Source organism: Lethenteron reissneri, chromosome 36 (genome assembly GCF_015708825.2).
Source record: "Lethenteron reissneri isolate LAM-NWPU_2019-01 chromosome 36, ASM1570882v1, whole genome shotgun sequence".
Lineage (NCBI taxonomy): Eukaryota > Metazoa > Chordata > Hyperoartia > Petromyzontiformes > Petromyzontidae > Lethenteron > Lethenteron reissneri.
The window spans coordinates 1,188,916-1,212,626 of record NC_083814.1 but is presented as its reverse complement, the minus strand read 5'-3'; the positions used below and the strand labels follow the sequence as shown (position 1 = coordinate 1,212,626).

At 44.6% G+C, this 23,711-nt stretch overlaps 1 protein-coding gene across 1 annotated transcript in view; it reads right to left on the bottom strand.

Annotated features, from left to right (window-relative positions):
• The window catches only part of FHAD1 (forkhead associated phosphopeptide binding domain 1), a 49,635-nt gene that overhangs the window by 23,067 nt on the left and 2,857 nt on the right, over positions 1 to 23,711 (bottom strand). Inside the window, 17 exon segments of the mRNA XM_061566316.1 lie at positions 849 to 938; positions 6,682 to 6,753; positions 6,843 to 7,046; positions 7,884 to 7,954; positions 8,219 to 8,432; positions 8,849 to 8,980; positions 11,771 to 11,854; positions 12,806 to 12,913; positions 14,233 to 14,337; positions 14,902 to 14,979; positions 15,773 to 15,912; positions 16,829 to 16,952; positions 18,612 to 18,839; positions 20,160 to 20,248; positions 21,121 to 21,267; positions 21,929 to 22,049; positions 23,234 to 23,443. Of these exon segments, the coding sequence (XP_061422300.1) occupies positions 849 to 938; positions 6,682 to 6,753; positions 6,843 to 7,046; positions 7,884 to 7,954; positions 8,219 to 8,432; positions 8,849 to 8,980; positions 11,771 to 11,854; positions 12,806 to 12,913; positions 14,233 to 14,337; positions 14,902 to 14,979; positions 15,773 to 15,912; positions 16,829 to 16,952; positions 18,612 to 18,839; positions 20,160 to 20,248; positions 21,121 to 21,267; positions 21,929 to 22,049; positions 23,234 to 23,443 (2,217 nt within the window).

The following is a 23,711-nucleotide window of genomic DNA, read 5'->3' as shown; positions in this document are numbered from 1 at the left end:
CTCAAAACGAGTAACTGGTGTGGCGTATGAACATCGCCACTTGGGAGACAAAGGCGGCCTGGTTTCGTGGATCCAAGACCCGGGCGAAGCCGGGTAGTACAGCTAGTTTAGAAATAAAATAATACAAGGCAATGTCACGAAATTAAGTTCCACTGATATTGCTGGCAGAAGCGGTGTGGCCCAATGCTAGTGTGTGCTCATCGCCTGTTACAAAGAACCGTGGTTTTAATCCATCGGCCGCCCTGATTGTTGATGCGGGTGTAATAACCGTGATGTTACTGTACACCGTTCGCTTCACAGCAGACGTAAAAGATCCCGTGATGTTGTGTGCCGGTGTCGTGGGCCAAGTTTGAAAATGTACCCGACAATGACTCAATTGGAATGACACACAGCATCATCCTCCTGCAAGAGTCGTGAGCCTCCATGAGATTTTCCTGGGTAAACAAGCACCAAAATAATACTAATCATCAATAACTCTAGTAATCATACACTTGGCTACACCGCTATACAAAGTAATTGTCCAAATTTGTATGAATTATTGTTTAAATTTAAATCCATGGCCAGGTTCATTCGTACACCATTGCCTCTGTCCACACAGCATTATAATGGGCACAACACTGCAGTAATGCAGGCGGCTGATTGCGTGCGGCTGAGTGATGTATGAGTGAGCATTCCACCCCTCCGGCAACGCACTGGGCTTGTATGGCAGAGATGAGGAGATAATGAAGCGCTCATGTAAACGTGCGCCAGCCAGCGGGATCTTCACACGGCATTTATGGCAGGCGTCCGCTTGCTTGAGGGTACGGAGCTGTGTGTGCGGCAACGTGCCACAACGTTGCAGAACTCACGGCATCGGCCTTGAGCTGCTCTGCATTCCGTGCAGCCTGGTCCAGTGCGGCCTGCAGATCCGCCACAGCACGCTCCTTGTCCTCCATCGCCTGCCCCGCACACCACCGTGCACACTCACTCAGTCTGTATGGCGTTTTCTGTTCTCACGCCACTACAAAAGTGACGCTGTGTGATTCACAGGCATGAGCAACGATAATGACCCGATGTGCTGAACGTATGGAGTTTACTTATTGGTTAAAGCTTCAACGTGAATTCTGTGCTGACATTGTCTGTGAGCATGTGAGCGCGCAATGCCATCAGAACACAGCTGCAGTCCGTTCCATGATGCGACAGTGGGGAACCGTGGATCACATCATAACCATTCCCCTTTTACCTACAGTACAAGTTCAAGCCAGCTCACTTATACATGTCCACATGTTGCGTTACTATAACCACAACTGTAACTGTCACGTATTACCACTGGCTGTTTTTTTAAACAAAACGTCGGCCGGCAAGCCGCCACTTTGAACAAGTCAACACTCACGTGGCAGTGCTCGAGCAGCAGCGGCAGTGCCATGGAACATTTTGATGTCTAATGAGATCAAAGGAACCCTCGATTCAACGAGCCCTGTGCATCACAGTAATAACCACAAGTGCACACTTCCAAACATCAGCTGCTGGTACGTATGCTTGTAAACGCGTGTGATATAATCTAGGATTAAAAATCAGCTCTTACTTCACAGCCTTAGATATTGCCTGTGATGAATTTGCATACTCATCCCTATCCTCAATCATTAGATATTATAACACAACATTGTTGTCCTTAAGCTACACCTTTGATTATCACGGTTGACTACGTACAGTGCGAAAGAAGTTCAACACACATACATATATACTCGAGACAATACACATAACTATGACCGTCTCACTGCATCACTGTCCTTGTCCTATTACTGCTAATTTAAAGGCAATTTCTCCTCTGCTATTTCTGTAGTCACTGACCTTCAGAGCTGATAGTTCTCCCTCAACCAGCAGAAGCTCAAACCACAATATTCAGCATCCCATTCAAACAGGATCTTCATGCATGCACAGGTAGTCGCCACTCCAACTAGCGACTTAATATAGTGGGAAATAGTAACGATGCACGCTGCAATCATCACCTCTTAAGTCTAGATCGAGGGTATCAATGTCTTTGGGATGTGTGTACAAATTATGCCACTCTGGTGGTTGGCAGGCCACAATCATGTGACAACTTTGAGGAGTTGGAATGAATAACTGTAAATAAACGAATGATCTATACAATACAGCCCTCCTCCACTAAGTTTAATGAAAGAGGTGTCCTACCTCGACATGACATGTAGTGGTAGTATAGCGGCTAGCGTGCTTCACTACAAACCCAATGACTTATTTCCCTCATTAAAATACAAATAAATTTATAACATTTTTGACATGCGTTTTTCTGGATTTTGTTGTTGTTATTCTGTCTCTCACTGTTCAAATAAACCTACCATTAAAATTATAGACTGATCATTTCTGTCAGTGGGCAAACGTACAAAATCAGCAGGGGATCAAATACTTTTTTCCCTCACTGTAGGTGTTCACTAACAGCACTTGCCCCAACAGTCTGTTAAAGCAATAGGAGGGGATATTTATCTTTTTGTCCAGGGGCCTCCTCTTGGATCACTCCACTAAGTTAAATGAAAGAGGTGTCTTTTGGAAAGGTTATGACATGTAGCTTAAGCGAATGTGGTAAACACTTTAAAAAATCACACTTTACCAAATAATGTGTCTGCACTGGTGCGGCTTAACCGAATAACCATTCACAATGGCACAGCTTGCACAGGAGGGCTGCATCCTAAGTGAGGATCAGGTGAGTTGATGACTATGAGTGATGTCAGGTGAGTGGTGATTGTCTGATGAGGGTCAGGTGAGTGTCATGTCAGCACTGCGTCATGCCTTCCGTAGCGTGCCACAGCCACGCCTCTACAATATGCTGATGCAAGCCCAAGCAGCAGTTGACACCCTGGACACCCTTGCAAATGAGATATTCCTTTTCGATTTAAAGCTTTCGTGACTGCAGGGATTCATCTTCTTGGTTCTTTCGGTAAAGTCACATAGAAGGGAAGTAATACAATAATAAAAATAAAACATAATAAAATAATTCTCACGACGTTTCGGCCACAACGCAAGCAGCCGTCCTCAGATGAAGAACATGTCTGTCGATAAGACAGAGTCTAAATGACATGTCTTAGGCTTGGAGTGTCTTTTTCTTGTTTCTTTCGGTAAAGTCACGTAGAAGGGAAGTAATAAAATAATAAAAATAAAACATAATAAAACAATTCTCACGACGTTTCGGCTACAACGCAAGCAGCCGTCTTCAGGTGAAGAATGAGACACTACCAAACTAGGAGCTTATATATAAGCTGCATTGGGGGTTGAAGAGCGCCTTAACAAAAAGAATGTGCATGTGAAGAGGAATTTAGCATATTCATGGAAAATGCGTAGGCGTTGGGCGGGGGGGTGTCAAAGTCATATTATGCCCATGCATTATGCAGGATCAGCAGCAACCAAGGGGGGTGCAGGGATTAGCAGTAACAAAGGAAAGGAATGTTAATGATATGTAGCTGCAGTTACTCAACAACCACGTAGAAAACTAAAGTATAAACTACATAAAAAACTAAAGTATAAACTGCATCGCACCATCAGTATACTTACTATACTCTATAATAAGCTGAGTTACTAACAGCAAGTAATACATTACAATTCTACCTCGTAAAAATTCTATAATATGCTTCCATCTAAACCTTATTCTCTTATATCACACGAGCATATACCGTACTATATACTGCCATAGATAAACCCAACATTAAATTATATACTGTATTGCTGTAAACCAACCTATATCTTATACATTTAATATAACACTATGTATTATTCTACACACCCTAATGTGTATCGAAATGGTTTATTACGTCCTTCCAATGATTGCTGAGCCAGAATCCATCTTCTCGGTTAAAATTGTCTCTGTGTTTGTATATGTGGATCGCCTCATGAACGAATCTCTCATGATAGCCAGATGGCTTGCAGAGAACCTCTGTCTTGGAGAAGTCGATATCATGTGAGCCCACTGAGTTGTAACAGTGATCTGCCACGGCTGAGGTGTTTGTCCTACCGTGTTTCAGGTCAGCTTTATGTTCACGGATGCGGTCCGAGACATGTCGTTTGGTTTCCCCAATGTAACTGCTACCACAGAGGCAACTTAGTTTGTAGACGCCAGGGTACTGTATGTCTGGAACCACATCTTTTACAGACGGTACCAGATCACGGATTTTATGTACTGTGTTGAATCGGACCTGGATCTTGTGTTTAATCAGGATTTTGGAGATCTTTTTTGTGACCCCAGCAATGTAGGGTAAGGTGATGGTCTTGAAAGGCTCCTCAACAGGATCCTTCTTGATGGTTGGAGTGATGGCTTTGCGGATTGTATAGTCGGAGTAACCATTTGCCTTAAGAGCTTGGCGTACGTGTTTGAGTTCACTGGAAATGTGTTCATGGTCGGAGATGCATTGGGCTCTATGATATAGAGTCTTGATGAGGGAATTCTTCTGGGATGGATGGTGGTGGGAATCCGGTTTTAGATAAGCATCCGTGTGGGTGGCTTTCCTGTAGACAGAGTGGCTCATTGAACCATCAGGTCTCCTTTTGATTAGGACATCCAAAAAGGGTAAGCATCCGTGTGGGTGGCTTTCCTGTAGACAGAGTGGCTCATTGAACCATCAGGTCTCCTTTTGATTAGGACATCCAAAAAGGGTAGCTTGCCATCATTTTCGGAAATGATGGCAAGCTACCCTTTTTGGATGTCCTAATCAAAAGGAGACCTGATGGTTCAATGAGCCACTCTGTCTACAGGAAAGCCACCCACACGGATGCTTATCTAAAACCGGATTCCCACCACCATCCATCCCAGAAGAATTCCCTCATCAAGACTCTATATCATAGAGCCCAATGCATCTCCGACCATGAACACATTTCCAGTGAACTCAAACACGTACGCCAAGCTCTTAAGGCAAATGGTTACTCCGACTATACAATCCGCAAAGCCATCACTCCAACCATCAAGAAGGATCCTGTTGAGGAGCCTTTCAAGACCATCACCTTACCCTACATTGCTGGGGTCACAAAAAAGATCTCCAAAATCCTGATTAAACACAAGATCCAGGTCCGATTCAACACAGTACATAAAATCCGTGATCTGGTACCGTCTGTAAAAGATGTGGTTCCAGACATACAGTACCCTGGCGTCTACAAACTAAGTTGCCTCTGTGGTAGCAGTTACATTGGGGAAACCAAACGACATGTCTCGGACCGCATCCGTGAACATAAAGCTGACCTGAAACACGGTAGGACAAACACCTCAGCCGTGGCAGATCACTGTTACAACTCAGTGGGCTCACATGATATCGACTTCTCCAAGACAGAGGTTCTCTGCAAGCCATCTGGCTATCATGAGAGATTCGTTCATGAGGCGATCCACATATACAAACACAGAGACAATTTTAACCGAGAAGATGGATTCTGGCTCAGCAATCATTGGAAGGACGTAATAAACCATTTCGATACACATTAGGGTGTGTAGAATAATACATAGTGTTATATTAAATGTATAAGATATAGGTTGGTTTACAGCAATACAGTATATAATTTAATGTTGGGTTTATCTATGGCAGTATATAGTACGGTATATGCTCGTGTGATATAAGAGAATAAGGTTTAGATGGAAGCATATTATAGAATTTTTACGAGGTAGAATTGTAATGTATTACTTGCTGTTAGTAACTCAGCTTATTATAGAGTATAGTAAGTATACTGATGGTGCGATGCAGTTTATACTTTAGTTTTTTATGTAGTTTATACTTTAGTTTTCTACGTGGTTGTTGAGTAACTGCAGCTACATATCATTAACATTCCTTTCCTTTGTTACTGCTAATCCCTGCACCCCCCTTGGTTGCTGCTGATCCTGCATAATGCATGGGCATAATATGACTTTGACACCCCCCCGCCCAACGCCTACGCATTTTCCATGAATATGCTAAATTCCTCTTCACATGCACATTCTTTTTGTTAAGGCGCTCTTCAACCCCCAATGCAGCTTATATATAAGCTCCTAGTTTGGTAGTGTCTCATTCTTCACCTGAAGACGGCTGCTTGCGTTGTAGCCGAAACGTCGTGAGAATTGTTTTATTATGTTTTATTTTTATTATTTTATTACTTCCCTTCTACGTGACTTTACCGAAAGAAACAAGAAGATGAATCCCTGCAGTCACGAAAGCTTTAAATCGAAACTTGGAGTGTCTACTTAAGCTGTGAGGGAGGAGGAAGAGAGCCTTGACAAAAGAATTTGTATTTACTAAATTCCTCTTAAAATACAAATTATTTTGTCAAGGCTCTCTTCCTCCTCCCTCACAGCTTAAATAGACACTCCAAGCCTAAGACGTGTCATTTAGACTCTGTCTTATCGACAGACATGTTCTTCACCTGAGGACGGCTGCTTGCGTTGTGGCCGAAACGTCGTGAGAATTATTTTATTGTTTTATTTTTATTATTTTATTACTTCCCTTCTACGTGACTTTACCGAAAGAACCAAGAAGAGATATTCCTTCTCAAGGGACTTTCTAGGTGAAATATATTAATAAAAAAAGAAGAAGAAAACAACAGTCAGTACATGTTGTGTACCAATGGGATGTTAATAATGGGCCTATTGTGGAGACAGGGGTCACGATAACCTTGCACCAGATCTGTGTTTATATCCAGGGCAAGGGGAAAGACAGCACAGAGCATGAGAGAAGCGTTCACCGTCCGGAGCTGCGTGAGCTCAGCCTCTGCCTCCTGGGTGCGATTCTGGCAGGCAGTCGCAGCCTCCTCTCTCTGCACGAAGACACGCATAACATAGCTGAGACACAACACAAACAAGATCAAAGTGGGGATTGTTCTTTGAAGATGTCTAAGAAAGACACCTGCTGGATCTCAAGCCGAGCCTGGTCCCTGATGCCCTCTACGTCATGCTGCAGTCTCTGCTCAATCTCCCGCTGCAGCCGTCCCTCCCGCTCTTGCTCGTGCGCTCTCTCCAGCTCCTGCCGCTCTCGCTCGCTCTGCTCCTTCTCTTCTTCTCGAGTCCGCGCCTCTTCCTCGTGCTTCTCCTGCAGTGCCGCCAGTTCCAGCTGTTCAGAATGTACACCACCGGTGGGAAAAGCAAAACTAAGGAAGCCACATAATATCACATTTTGTTCAATAAACACCACTGTTTAATGATCATCATCAATAACCATGATCTATACATTGCTGAACGAAAACTAAAAACTTCAACTATATTTATTTCACCAGGTAAGGTACACTGGGCTATGTAGCTCTTTTTCAAAAGCAACCTGGTCACAAATGATAGCTCAACACAGTGGCTTATCATATGCAAATGTATATCAGCCAAATACTCTAAAAGCATGTTTCGAAATGTGGAAGGAAAAACCGGAAGATCCGAAAAAAATCCACGCAACCACAGAAAGAGAAAATATTCAAACTACAAATATATAGGTGTCAGAGTCGGGATCGAACCTACAACCTTTTGCATACCGAGGTGAGGAAGTTAACATTTTGTCAGGCTTCCGCACGCAAAAAAAAAGTGTGTTTGGACAGGACCAATCACTCGAAGGGATGAAAGCAAATGGACAAGACTGGGGATGGAATGGCGGCCAAAAGAGGGAACATTCCCGAGGATGATTACTGCCTAGATGGAGGGGTGAGATCATATTCTGAGATCAGTTCACATGCCTGAAATGAATCTAGGCATCGAGGGACTTCAACCAGCAGTGGATAACCAATGGCTCATGATAATGGACAATGATGACGAAATGCCTTACATTTCATGAATAGCATCAAAACGCATTTAATTACACAAAATATCTTGGTGCAAAAAAATGGCTTTGACCATAAATGAACAGAAACATTGCATGTGTGTGCGTACACCATTCACAGCGAGCCCCGTGTATGTAGGCTGTGTTTACCTGGATGGTGTTACAATGATTTGTAGTCTCCTGGCACTGTTGGTGTAATGTTCGTATGCAAGCTGCTATTCCTGGAGTGTGGAAGAAGATCGGCACAGGTGGTGAGATCGAGAGACAGTATTTGTCACAAACACAGTTATCAAAGCCTACAGTCACATGGGGTACATCAGGGGATGCGAAGCACGTCTGGCAAACCGTTTATGACAGTTCACATCGAATGACACTTCCTCATTACGTTGATTATTATTATGATGAAATGAATATGATGGCTATTTCGAGCTCTGGTTGTGCTGCTAATTGTCATATAGAGGAAAACAACGGTGCACAGTCATCACCATCAGGCGTGCGTGAATCCTCAGCACGAACTCCGGCGTCAGTGAGGGCAGAGAGCACGTGCCCTTGCCACGACACCAGGCCGCCCACTAGTGTGCACAGGGCATCCCGCAGCGAGGCGGCAGGCCCCTCTACAGACAGCGCCTGCAGCTCCCACATGCTCGTGCCCAGGGGGCCATCGCTGTTATCGGCGCCGGCGCCACCTTCCGCTGCAGCCTGCCAGGGTGCACGCAATAAGGGTACGTGATACCTCACACTTTCAATTCTGCGGCCGTCTGGAATGCTGTTCTTTCCGATATTAGGAAGCCACTGGAGCTATCCACTTCAAAATCTAGATTGAACATTTGTTTTAGAACTGCTTTTCATGTTTAGTTTGTTGTCCTTCTTCCACACCTCTGATGAGCACAGTTTGCTACGTACATCCAATAACCACGTGTTTTACACAAACATATCTTGCAATTTATAACTTTCATGACATAACTCTCACAATATTTGCACTAAAGTGATTCCTTCTTGCAGAGATCAAGCTGAAGATGTCATCAGAGCTTGAAGCTGTTCATACCATCCCTCGCCAGCACCCTTTACCCCCCCCCCCCCCATCCGTCTGCCATTGGTATGTGCCATCGGAGCACCTGGATAGACACGAGGGCCTGCTGCAGGTTGGCACAGTGTGCCCGCCACATCTCTTCTTCCTCTGCTGCGCCACCCCGCGCAACCTCGAGCTCCGCCACTCGCGCCACGATCCGACTAAGCTGCTGCTCCACCTGACAAACATACGACACAGTGCCTCTGTGTCAATCCACTGCTGGAAGGCCTCACCATGTCATGTTGGTAATGGAAACTGTTTGACCGTGTTTCACCACACTGGTTTGGCTTGAAGAGGATGAGGCCCAAGATCGATTTCACTCATCACCGATGTCAGTTGTGACTGGGAATCGAAGTCAAGTTGCCAAGTTCATAACGCAGTGTGCTCTCCGCTGCACTATGACTCCCGTTTATACTATATGTGTATCCTCAAATATTCAAAAAGACTATTAAGGTTGCTCAAAACATACTGAACTTTCATTTAGATTCATGAAGTATAATTTTGTGAAAACCTGTGTTGTCTGAATATCCATAATACAGGTTTTTTTGGGTTACATCGCGTAAATATATAAATATGGTGTTAAAACCCACCACTACCCGACACAGCTATATAGTAAGGGTTGTCACGTAAACAGAACATGCCAATTCGTCACTAGTACAGCACACCAAGCCACAACATTTACAATCTGAGTACGACGTTTCGCCAGGAATTACTACTAGCTTCATCAGACGACAGCCAAATTTGTGGAGAAGTCTGTTGCATTCCTTATATAGAGGTGTAGATGTGGTGACCACATTTCTGCACTCTTGTGTAAAGTGGGGGGGATTACTTAGTCAACGTACATTATGCATGTGCATTATACGAGCCCTTTGATCTTTTCCTTCCTGTCTATTGTGTTTATTAAAATATCCCTACCAACGGTAATCCCTATTGAAGTATGCTGCCCTTTATAGGCATGCATTTAAACAATGTATTATTTGATTATTCGTTTCCACGCAGCACTAAGGCGGTAGTTATCCGAACGGTTAAAATTATTTTTTATTTCTTTAAATTTCGATAGATTCTCTCATTAGTCTTGGCCAGTAGTAGCTAGTTTTGCACAGAACTTCAACATTATCAAAATCAATTGAGTGTCCTTGTTGGCACGTTTGTTCTGCTACTGCTGACAGTTGTATTTGGGAGAATTTAATATTTCTCTGATGTTCTTTTAGTCTCGTGCTGATCATTCGTCCTGTTTGCCCAACATAACATTTACCACACGTGCAGTTAATCCTGTACACACCTTCTGTTGATAGCTTCGGTAATATATCTTTTGTACCAGATATTAATTTCTGTATTTTATGTACCGTGCCAAATCTGACTAGGATGTTTTGTTTTTCCAAACATCTTGCTAGTTGATCAGTTACTCCCGCAATGCACGGTACTTGGGCAGTTTCAATGCTCGTGTCATTTGATTTTGTTTTTGCATTCAATGCCCTGCTGATTTTTAAATCCTTTATATTAAGTTCACTTGCTTGCTTGCTTGCGCGCTTACGACCGTGCAATTTCGGTCGTTTTTATTTAAATCCTTTATATTAAGTTCGCTTGCTTGCGCGCTTACGACCGTGCAAATCTTTCGGTCGTTTTTTAACCCACTTCCCGTGATCCAATCGAGCTGACATTTTCCACACAGACTCGTTGTGCATGACAATTAATTTTCGTGAAAAAAAAATTGCAAAATTTTACACTTTTTAGGAAAAAAAAAATATATTTAATTACCAATTGCTTAATGCTGCCAGGCAATCATCTGACCCATAGGTGGCAGCCATATCAAGCAAGAGGACGAGAGGACTCTAGCCGCCACGCATATAAAGGATTTATAGTGAAAAACTTTGTTTTTACGGGTTAAATTTTAGCATCATTGTAACTGTTCATTTGCAGTGCTTCTTTAACATGTTGAATTTCCCTTCTCAGACTGTTGACCCACACTTACTTATACAGAGGTATTAAGTTTATTTTATTTGTTAAATGGCTAATTTACAAGGGAGATCCGAGGTGCGTGAGCACAGCAACAACAACACGAAGACAAAAACATTGATATTGCAGATAGCGAGATCAGGGTCCTTAAGGAATATTGCACTAACAAACGAGGTATTTAAAGGTCGTAATAGAAACACATGTGAGTCATAAATAGTGCAATTGAATTATAAAAAGGTTCGGTACAGGTCCACCCCAACACACACATTGTGCATGTAAGCTTTGTGTTTTGGTTTAATAGGGAAGTAAAGAGGGGGAGTGAAGGGAGGGAACCATGACAATTCCTAGATATTTAAAGTTGTCAGCTTGCTCAATAGGGTGCGAGTCCAGAGCCACGATATGCTTAGGTGACAAGACAGATTTGAGGCAGCCCGATAATTACATGGGCAAAGTCCTGTTATAGATGCTATTGTAACTCCTCCATATAACTTCCATAAGCCATTAGGGCTGTATCATCAGCAAAAAGGTGAATGTCAAGAGTGCAGATTGGAGATTCCTAGATTGCTGACATACATAGAAAACAAAATAGGGCCAAGCACAGAGTTCTGAAGTACCCTCTTCATACTGGGGGTCCTGTCAGAGGATATGGGCCGTGAATGAGTTAAATGGCTCACAAAGTGTGGATCCGCATTTCTATAACAAAAGCAACCAAGTTGCAGTGTTTAACGTGGGACGCCATGCAACATTTGAATAATGCAACAAAAGCTGCGTGCGGGAACACTTTGATTTGCGTGCGTGTTGGGCTGCAATGTGTGTTAGGCTGCGTACGTTTTGGGCTGCAGTGTGTTGGGCCGCACGTGTGTTGGGCTGCGCACGCGTTGGGCTATATGTGTGTTGGGATGCATGTGTGTTGGGTTGTAATGTGTTGGGCTACAATCTGTGTTGGCCTGCAATGTGTATTGAGCTGCAATGTGTGTTGGGCTGAGCAAGTGTTGGGCTGCACTCGTGTCACCTGGTTGATGGCCGGCTCAGGTGGGAGCTCTGTGTTCGAAACCGAGGGCAAAAGCCGCACGAGCACCGCACGCAACTCGGCCAGCTGCAAAACATGGCAGCACTCTCATGCAGTGCTGCGTTTGGCTCACCCCCTTGTAGGACATAACGAGTTTCAACATACAAAGTAGAAAAATAAATTGAAACCTTTCGCCAACAATATTTGAGCAACATTTCGAATTCAACTAAATTATATTTTTTACAAATCAAAATGCAGCCTAGTTTTAAGACACTACCAAATAGTGGGACATGGCAAAAAGCATATGCTCTATACAGTAAAACCTTAATATTCGCGGGGGATACGTGGCGCGAATATTAAATACGTAAATATTAATACTTACAGCTTATGAGTAAACTAGGATTAGGGGGCATAAACATATATTATGTTTAAACATATAAACCGTATGTATATATTAATAAATACATATATTGTATAGTGTTGTGTTCATTAACTTACCTTTAATAATGATGACCTTAAACATATTTAAAAAGTGCAAATATCAACGAATAAATAAACCAATGTCTACAGTGCCATATGTAATTCCAAAAACGTGTAAAGGAAAGCACCCGCATGTAAACAGTGCAGTAGACAAAGGCCGGCTGAGAGGGAGAGTGGCGTTGTGTAGAGGGAAACCTTCATGCTCTCACAATCCGCACCATCCCCACGCCGCACAACTTCTTGCAAATATTTAAAATAAAAAATACAACCCCGTAAAATAAAAAAAATTGCTCAATAAAATTATCGTGGATATGCAAAAGCTGCGATTATATAGCACGTCCATATCAAGGGGTTACTTTTGTAATAAAATAAAAAATTCGACAGAAATTACAGTCTGGCAGAGGAGAAGAGCAAGGTTTCCTGAGCCTGAGTTTGAACAGGGGCTGGGATTGGACTTGCAGATGGTCAGCCAGAGACAGTGCGCTGCTCTCTTCAGCTGAGCAACCTTGAGATGTGAGCAAGTGAGCCTCAGCACTGGTACTAAGCTCCATGCTGTACCGTGTGCTGAGCTTCCTGGTGCCGGGTGGTAGCCAGTCGCTCTCTCCGCGAGGCCTCCTGCGCTTGCAATCCAAGCCTCTCTCCCTCCTCCTGCACACGTTCAAGTGTCTGGTCACAAACAGACAAAGCACAAGGATTACCCTTCCTAGCCTGTCACCTGTCAGGGAGTGTACACATTGTCAGTACAGGGACTCCTCTACTTAGGAACATTCGACTTACGACCTTTCAGAGATACGAACAAACCTGTGCTTATGTGCAGTTGCCTGTTCGGATTGAGAGTTTAAGTTCTACCGCCGTGCAATAGATGGCGGTGGTGGCATCTGAATCTGCAGAACATAAAGAACTGTGGCATCTACAGGAGATTATACAACTTTGAAAGCCATTCCCTGTGTTTAGTGTACATGCCGTACAACATGTTTGGAATCGAGAGGAGTAAAGTTGGACTTACGAACAAATCGACTTACTAACAGACCTCTGAAACCTAACTCGTTCGTAAGTAGAGGAGTCCCTGTATGCACAATCACAGTTGACGTAATGCAAAGCCAGGAGACGGTGCAGACGTCTCTTCAATGGCGTCCACTGCGGCGACTGTGATTAAACCATTTTCCCATTTGTCACACATTTTACTTCCGATCCTTAAGCATGTATGAGAGCGAAGCTGATTTCCCCTTTCCACAAGGCTCATGCATAAGCGCATTAGGAATACGAATTACGGTGGATCACACGAAATACACCATAGCCATAATTGATCATGCTGTGTATGGTGGAGAATGTTTGATAACAGTTTAAATAAATGTGTGTAAATGCTTTAAAACTATTTTTAGGAAACAGAAACAAGATAGAAAGAAAGCAAAATAGCACAAATTAACAGAGGTGTATAATAATTTTTTATAATTATATATTTTTCCCTGCACTTCCGATTAGCACTGTTGGCTACATAGGGTGCAAAAGAATTTCAACATACATAAGTAATAATTATAATTACTTATTTATCCACAAAAGCTACATTGAATCATATGACTATTTTTCAGAAGAGTTTTCATGTTATTGTTTTCAGCCGATTAATGAGTTGTTTACATGTGGAATGAAACCGGAGCACCCGGAGAAAACCCATGCACACGAGAGGGCAAATAACACTCTATCCACTTACAGATGGAAACTAATGCTGATTAGTCAACTTGCCGTGCCGCCTCCTCCTGGCGAGCCAGGGTAAGGCACCTGGATGCCATAGGGAAAGGAGTTCCACAACGTTCGTGCGATCAACCAACCCTCACCTCCACAGTGCTGGATTAGAGGCGTGTGCCACCACCGCCCGGCGGTGATGGTCAGATTAGGATGAGAGCACAGCACACAAAGGTTAAGCAGGAGGCGGTGGCAATCATTGAATACAGGTTCCACAGCAACCAGCTTGGAGAGCATCAGAGCACCTGCTTCTCCTGCGAGAGACACTTGGCAACGTCCTCCTTCTCCCGTTTGAGGTTTTCAACCTCCACTTCCATGTCCCTCAGCCGCAACTCCACTTTTCTGATGGCCTGGAGGATAATGCAGTGGCCATAATACAATAGAATACTTGAACTTCAATAGAATACTTGACATAACTTCAACCGAGATGATGGATACAAATTGAGCAATCATTGGAAAGATGTTATTAACCAAGTAAAATTTAACTGTTCATAGTTGTTCCATCTTATTTACCGGGTACTAGTCTATTTTACCGAGTTAATTGCATCCTCAGCATTTAGCAGTGCGGCTATCTTGCTTTGGGCGCCATCATCTATCTTGGCAACAATCATGTTGCTTCTTTGCACTCCGCATCCCTGAAGCGCTCGCCCTCCTCTCCCCATTCGCCCCCTCCCTTTCCCCCCCACCCTCCACTCTCTGACTTATTTAACTGCCCTAACCCTGGCATCTCTCCCACTTCAGTAAAACATGTCTTGCTGTGGTTGTCACACCTGATGATGACTGCTTGTGTTGCAATCGAAACGTCGCGATTTTCTTTTTTTTCACCTCTGTGACTTTACCGAAAGAACCAAAGAATATAGAATACTTTAATTTCAATAGCATCTACGTGCACTCAAGAGCCTCCCGACACTTACGTGTTTGTGCGACTCCACCTCTTCCTCTCTGGCTGCGAGCGCTTCTTCCAGTCTCTGCGTTTCCTTCTGTATGAGAGACTGGACACCCACACACAACGGCACGCACACGCAACAATCACATTGAATGTTCTGCCAATGTAAAATCTCACTGACATCCTGTATCTACACTTATTGCACTTGTAAAGGTACAGCCCTATTGTCAATCCACTGCTGGATGAGGGCCTCCCTGTGCCGTGCAAGTCGTGGGGGTTATTTTGCCATACTTTACCATGCTGGTCAGTGTCGATAAATGAAGGGAGGACCATAGAAAAAAAATTCATACAAGTGCAGTAAAACAATGGATTTTACTACTGTGCATTGGTGGTTACTCGTCCAAGCACTCTCCAAGCACAAATCGCTCAGCTTCCGAGATCTGTCAAGATCAGGTACATTCCAGGTGAATTGGTCCAGCACTACAGAGGATTGTGAGAAGGATGTTAAGAGACACATTGTGTTAGCAGGAGAGATCTTTGATAATATGCGTGAACCAATTTACAAAAACAAGCCAACTGCAGTGTGACGAGACAGGTGTTTGATTCAGGAGAAATGTCCTGATTGTTGTATTATCCACTGTTGGATGAATACTGCACCAAGCCTTGACCATCTCTTACAGTATCGCAATGCAACAATCCAACTAACACCTGCACATTCGGTGATTTCATTGCTCCGTCTCCACAGCGGTATTCTTCCACGAGCCTTGCTAGTTTGTACCGTTGGTCTAAACGCGAATAATAACGTACACGTATTTAAAGTGACAACCTGACCACTAAAACTGGAAGCAGACCTTCTCACATGTCAAAGAAGCCCACCGGAGTGAGGGTGTGTAAGGCACCTTGCCAGATGTGGAAGCCAGTGGCTGCTGCTGTTGCTCCCTCTCACGGAGCTCCCTCTGCGTGCTCAGCAGATCGGCGTGCAGCCTCCTCAGCTGCTCTTCACGCTGCGACGCCTCGCGCTGCAGGCTCGTCACGAGCCCTGTCACGTGCAGCACGCGTATTCCAACAATTCCAGACACTCCACAACCGCGCCTTCATCATATCTTGGCTCAACTATTGCAACCCTCTGCTCTACGGCCTCCCCATGGCCCTCCATCTCTCAAATTCCAGATGATCCAAAATGCTGCTGCCAGATTTTGCAACCGTAAATGAGACCACATCGCACCTCTTCCATCCAATAGTTCCTAATCTAGTCCTGGGTTAAATTCAAGATCACAGTCACCATCTTCAATATACTCCATAGACTCGCCTCTGTTTACCTCTCCCCTCTCATCTCACTCTACTCCCCTCGTGCACAAATGCAGCATCGCCTTAACAGACTGTTGGAGCAAGTGCTGTTAGTAACCACCTTTCAAGGCCGGCACAACACATGAGTGGGTGGCCAACACCACGCCCGGCCGCCTTTGTCTCTCCAGTGATGGTGTTTACACATCACACCCATTTTTTGAGGCTGAGTCGACTTAGGGGATGCCCATGACTGGTTCAAATATTCACCACTGTTATTGGTCAGGAGCAGAAATCGAACTCGGGTCGCCAGGTTCATAGCACAGTGCGCTCACCACTACACTACCGTTCCCAAAAAACAACAACCGTCATTCGCCACTAAGTGGTCGGTGACATCACCACGGTGCTTGTGCCAGACTAGGTGCACTTTGAGGCCACGTGCTGTGCCAGAGGCTCGCTGGCAGAAGTTCACGGGACAGACCCAGGTGCAATTGGTTGACTGATTTGACTGGCAGATGCACAACCGGTGCCCTCTATGGTGCCAACTTGCTCTGGTTTAGTCGCTCCGCTCATTGTTGTGAGTGTCACTCCTCTGCCCTCTGCTGCTGTTGGAGGGCGACTATCTCCCAACTGCCCAGTAGCGTCATGCCACTCCCCACACACCCCCGCACCTTTGGCCAGTGCCAGGTCTCTGCAAGCCTTGTCCAGCTCAGTCTTCAGATGAGCAACGTCCACATCGCGTTCTCTCGCCGTGTGATTCAGCACCTCGCTAGAGCCCACCTCAAGCCTGTTCAGCTGCAACATCACCGTTGTTGTAGGTTCAAACGTGTATGGACAAAGGAAAAACACATTCATATATAGTGGTCCCTCGGTTAACGATATTAATTGGTTCCACAAAAACCATCGTTAATTGAAATGATCATTAATCGAATATAGGAAATACATGTTCAAGACTCAATTTGTTCAAAGACGATCGGAAGTGGACCTTTTTCATCCTAAAAACATAGTTTATAATATTAAACGACGCTATTTTAATAAATAAACGTTATAAGAACATATTAAAGCATTAACGTAATTAGAAGCACGGGTTAATAATGAATAAAAAGAGCATAAAAAGGTGCATAAAAAGAGCATAAAATAAAAATTCTTACATTAGGCTTTCTCCACATTCAATGTAGGGGCATTTCTTATTGATCTTATTTAACTTTTAAGTAAAAAATACACTAAGTATTCAATAAAGCTGTTTCCATAAGCAACGCACATCAAACATTGAAAATCTGAAAGCCAGTTGCTCTCAAAACGCTCATAAAATGGCGGGTCGCTTATTGTTTGAGGTCTGCTGGGTCCTCTTAGGAGTGCTGTTAACTATTTTTTATTTCGCTCCGATTTACCGAAATTGGCAGGAACCGCGTGATATCGTAAACATATTGTTAATCGAAAATGTATCGTTAATAGAAACAATGGGGGGATCCTATAGGAGGCGGATCGCTAATCGAAATATTGTTAATCAATGGCATCGTAAACCGAGAGACCACTGTACAACATAGACACCTATCCTTAACTTACCCAGAATCCACCCGATCTCATCAAATCTCAGATTAGCAGAGTTGAGCGTGGATAGTACTTGGATGGCCAAACACAATGCACAACAGATTTTTATAGGCTGCTGCAAGGCTGCATGGTGGGCAGCAGATGACAGTACAGAAAACTCCATTGTTGTAATGTATGCTCCAACATCTATGCTCCCTACCTTCACCAACTCGCACTGATCAGCGTGGTGAATTATGGTCAATTAACTGCAAGACCCGCACAAGGGCTGTACACATGAACATCCCAAAGTAAATAATTATCAATACAGTACATACACATGTGCCTATTGATATGTTTATTATCTTCTCAATGTTCTCACATTATGACCCTCGGGTCACTCTGCTGGATCCAAGCAGTTCACCAGATTGTTGCCTTGTTGAGATGTTTACATTTCAAGGTTTTCCCGAGATCGGATGAGATTGGGCGCATTCGGAGTGATTCGGTCACGGGCTTTGTGGTCATGCTTGGGGGTACCCGCACACGCACTGCAGCCATGCACACGTTCTGGGGCTTGCACTCTTTTGGTGCTCAATAATACGGTGACAAGATCCATTCGATCCCGACCCTAACACCTGCTGTATATTTGGAGTTTGCATGTTCTCCCCGTGGTCGCGTGGATTTTTCTCCAGGTCCTCCGGGTTTTTGCCTCCACGTTTAGACTCAACGTGCAAGTATTTGGCTGTCTTATATTTAACTTCGTTGAGCTATCATTTGTGGTAGGGTCACTTCTGAAAAAGAGCTAAATAGCTCAGTAGGCCTTACCTGGTAAAATAAAAAAATAGTTAATTCGTTAGTTAACATGCCATAACGATATATGTATCTCTTGTTCCATATGTATCATCACTGGAGATGTATCCGAGTTACCTGCTCCCGCAGGACTCTGACCTCCTGCGTCCTGTTGTGGAGCTCTCTCTCCAGGGCCGGTCGCGTGCCATCCCTTTCAGCTGCCCACAACTCTTTCTGTGTCAGCTGCTGTCTCAGTGCCCCCGTCTCATCCCTCAGGGTCGAGATGACCAAATCTTTACGCTTTGACTCAGCCTCAAACACAAGCAGGCGCTTCACCTCATCTCCCAGCTTTAGCAGCTGCTGCTCCTGCAGGGTGGCACATCCAGGACCCTGTTAGGCTACTGCGCAGGTATGCCAGCCATCTCATGAATTGCATGTGACATTGCAATTTGGTTTTACGGCATGTCTATAAACACACACGAAAATATACAAAACACATTATCTCGAGATGATGTGTGGATGCATAAGTGGGCACGTATGTTGTTGAAATTCTTTCGCACCGTATGTAGCCAGCCGTGATAATTGGAGGTGTGGGGGGAGTACAATAAACTAAATACAAAAAGCAGTTTTAAAGAAATTAGTTTTTAATCTAGCATGAACGTGTACAGCCCCTGTCAATCTGCTGCAGGATCAGCGCTGTGACACGCCATGTGCGTCTTAGAGATTATCTGATCTGGGTTCATAGAAGTAGAGTACAAGAATGGGATTTTTAAAAAAAAGTTGATTTCATCTAAAGTGTTGACAGTATTTAATGTGTTTATATGGGAACGCCTACTACAGCAGGTTTAACGTGTGGCTCCTCACTTTCCGCTGGCTGAGCCTGCCCACTCTCAGAACTAGAGAACTAGAAAACCTCGTCGTGGGTGGCGGAAGGAGGTTGGGGGCGGCCACTGCCTTGTGGCCACGTGGCTGTATCACATCAACTGCGACTGTCAAGAGGGACCCAAGGGGTTGTGGTGCCAGAGGGTAGATGCAGCCACGCGCTGTCTTGGTACATCCTCCCACACTTGACTCGATTTGTTTACATTTGTAGTGAGACTTCTCTGGAGGCAACACGTTTATTATAACAATAACAAAAGCCCTAACACAAAGGGGTATCTGCCCCTTCCACCAGGTAACCTAAGGAGGTAGTCCCTCCGGGCTAACGAATCCTCTTTTGGGGCCCCTTGGCCGGTACCTCTGGTCACTAGGCCTCCGGGTTCATACGGAGTGCCATGGCCCCCTGTGAACCCCTGCACCGTCCCTGGCACTATCGCCCCCTAACCTCCAGAGGCTGGCACTGCACGTGAAGTGCAGTGCCATCCATCCTCGATTGGCGATCCCAACCGGCCCCCCACTAGGGCCGGTACAGCCTTCCCACTACAGTGCTGTAGATGGTGTCAGCGGCGTGTGTCGTGCCTCACACAGGCCGGCTTCACACGATATGCAGTGACATCCACCGATGCCAATACACATTTTTTTGAGTGTTTTTTTTGGACTATGTGGCCACTGACATGGTGAATTGAAAACATCCATAGTGTATGCTGGGTGTGGTTCATAATATGAATCAAAATCCAATTTGTCTATACACAGTGTTTGTAAACCAAACTTATACTTAATTAAGCAATGTAAAAAAATGGCCCCAACCTTCTGTTGCAAAAGTGCCTCCGAGCTGCACTGGATGGCGACGGGATCGCCGTTTACTCGGCTGTATCCGTCACAGTGGCTCCAGTTGTCTGCAAATATAGTTGTAGGAACACAACTGTAAGTCTCAAGTATACGCAGCAATGCACTCCGACTGCAGCTACAGCCAGCATCTTAATGCTTGCTCAATTAACTTTCCCTTTTTCTAAAACTAAAATAAAAAAACGTTATCCGTTCGTCTTCAGGTCGGAAGATATACTAAGGCTCCCACAATGCCGTGCGGGAGAGCGTGTGGCACAGTTTGGCACCAGCGATCGTGTCGCGAAAGTTCGCTGCGGTGAGTACAATGTCTTTAAAAACAACGGCGCTACGCCACCGCACACCTTGCAGACGTCTTGGAACGGGAAAGGGTTAACATGAAATTGTTACAAGAACATGGATCTACTTTCAAATGCTCCCAATGTACCAACTTACAACCTTTACCCATTCCTGTATGAGTCAAACAATAAGATGATTGTTAAGACAATGTTTGGGTCAGACAGTGTCTCCGTGCTTCGTTGTACACATCAGAACAGGATCTAATATATACGCTTAGTTATGTAAAACCCAGTGTAGCAGGCAAAATTGACCGTACCAATTCCATGGAACTTGTCTGCACAGGCAAACGACTGAATGTGAATGTAGAGAAAAACACACAGCTGATGAACCAAAGGAAATTCGGACCCTTACGAACCCAGGCCTAACCTCAGTCTTGTCCTGTCTGTTTCTGCAGTGGAAAGGTGAGTTTAAAAAATTTCTTCACGGAACCATTTTGATGTGCAGTTGTTTGGAAACATTTAAACTTTTCATTTCTCCACCAAAACGTTACAAATTGTGGCTTTCTGCCAACATACCAATGAGGTGCCAGACCTGACTCTTTTATTATCATTCATCCTCCTGGCAGCCGTGGCTCCGTGTGACTCACCCTCTGGCGCAGTAGCCGTCGGGCTGTGGATGGAGGAGCTTAGCCTCCGGCTGCCTGCGCTGTGGGGTCGAGGCTTCTGTGGTGGGTGAGGAATTCCTGATCCACGATTCCACTGAGACCAGGGGTTGCTTCTGGTGTCGGCACTATCTGAAAGAATCCGTGTTTACAAACCACAGAGATATTTAAACCGCTTCAAGCACTCTCTGTCAAGATGACAAACTTATCAGACAAAAAAGTGCATGCAAGGTTGGAACAGATAGTAATAATTATACATGCAAAAAGTGATCTATAGACAGCAAAAAGAGCAACTTTAACTGTAACATCAGTCTTCTCATCATGCCTAGCGTGCCATGTGAGATCATCATACTGAACATATAATGCAAAAAGCATTGTTTGAGAGTATCAACTCAAAAGAGTGCATTTTAAAACATAGCTGTCTGTATCCTACACGCAGTATGGTGATACCACGTGACATGCAAGGCATAATGGCAGCACCAATATCCTAAGGCTATAATCGTGCTTTTTGCGCTTTAGAAAAAAACTAGTGTGCATACTATTACTCTTACACATTGCTCTGCTCAGCTTCTGCCCAATTCCATCAATACAATTGTCATGAAGATAGTAAGTGAAAGCAGCTAATCTCCTGTAAATGTTAAGTTTTTGAGATTTTCCAATGTACATCTGGTAACAATTTATTTTTCAGTGTTCCACAGGCCAGCAATGAGCATAGTAAAGGCGTGATTGAATACTCTGCCTAGAAGGTGGTGGTGCGTGTGCGATGCTGAAGATGCTGGTAGTAGGTGCGTACTAGCTGCAGGACTGCCGAGTACTGGTAGAGGAGGGTGAGTCACAGGACTACTTGGAGCCTCCTGCAGCACAGTAATGGGCCCAGACCAGGCTTGCTTGTGGCCCACTGGAGGGCAACACACCTGCACACGTGCGGCATTACTCATCACTACACCTGGCGACAGTAAGCTCTGCACATCGCACATTCTTCACTTACAAGAATCCACCTGACACATTAGTCATCCACTTATGAGAATAAATAAACACACACACAACACGTCACTCATTATTTCATCAGTTACTAGAATATACGTTGTGAAGAGTTCTTATTTGTTCTATCATTAATCATTCTCATAATTATATTATATCCTCCACACCCAATGAGGTGTGTTGCATCTCACATATAAAACACCCTGCCATGTACATGGTGAGACTCAGAGACGACTGGCAGACAGGCAAAGCAAACATTGCCAACCTCATTAACCGAGCCATTCAACATTTGACATCTGAAGGACACAGCCTCCATAACGTGACCATCTCTGATCTCTTGTCCAACTTCACCAATTCCTTCTCCTACAAACAGGTATCCTAGTAAAGCTCACCTCCAGGTACCCCTTCCTTAATTTAAGCCTTGACTTTAGCCACCTGCATGTAGAATGATTTTAAAAGACTAACCACTCAGATTTAATGTAGATTTTTTAATCGTGTCACGGAAAGAGATTGTGTTGGTTGTGTGAGTTTTGCATGTAAAGCATACATGCATGGCTTAAGGACACCTATCTAAGTATATGCACATATATAGCCCTTGGTTGATCCACTGCTGGAATAGCACCTCCCTACGATGTGTAGGTCATGGGGCTATATGACTATACTTCACAATACTGGTTAGATTATGTTGGTGAAGGTGGGCAGCATATATTTCATAGCACAGAACAGTACAACAATGGATTTTGCCGCAATGCCCACTACGTAAGCCCCCACATCCTTTGATTATCACGGTTGGCTATGTACTGTGCAGAAGAAGTTCAACATACATACATCCTATAATAGCTGTTATGTATGGTGGTCACCCATCTGAGTAATATCATGGCTCAACCATGCTTAGCTTCTGAGACATTACAATATCGTGAGCATTGGTCATAGGCGTGGACATTTTACAATTGCGTACGTCGTGTTCCTGTATGCATTGCATAATTCTGTAGAACACAGCGTGCTTCGCCGCTATTTGTCACGCATACCTGTGACACGTCGGTGGTGCCTTGCGCTCAGAGTCTGTTATCCGTATGCGTAGCTCGGTCTGCTACGAGCACGTGAAAGTGAGCGGTACCTGTGGCTCTGCAGGGACTTCCAGGGAGTAGGAGTGAGGGGAGCCCCCGAAGCGGATGGTGTCTCCGGGAGCCAGGCGCACAGTGGCGTTCTGCACACGGCAGCCGTTCACGTACGTCCCGTTGGCGGAGTTGAGGTCTTGCAGAACGAAGCAGCCATCTGCCGCGCTGAACCTCAGCAGAGCATGGCGATCCTCTGTGTCGTCGCAGCCCTGCGCCACAAAAGACAGACGCCGCCCGCCCCACTCGCCGCATCGGACAGGCATCGTGGCTTCACTCCACCAGCAGCTTGTTAAGCTGCCCCCTGCTGTTTGAAACGCTTTTGTCTGGCCACAGCCATCCACACAAATCTAGCTGGTCGCCAAGAAACTGTCCAGCTACGACTAAGAGGTTCATTCATCCCACACGTGCTCAGTGACAGAGATGCTCCAAGCCTGGGGTTGTCATTCAGACTCTGTCTTCTCGACAGAACTGTTCTTC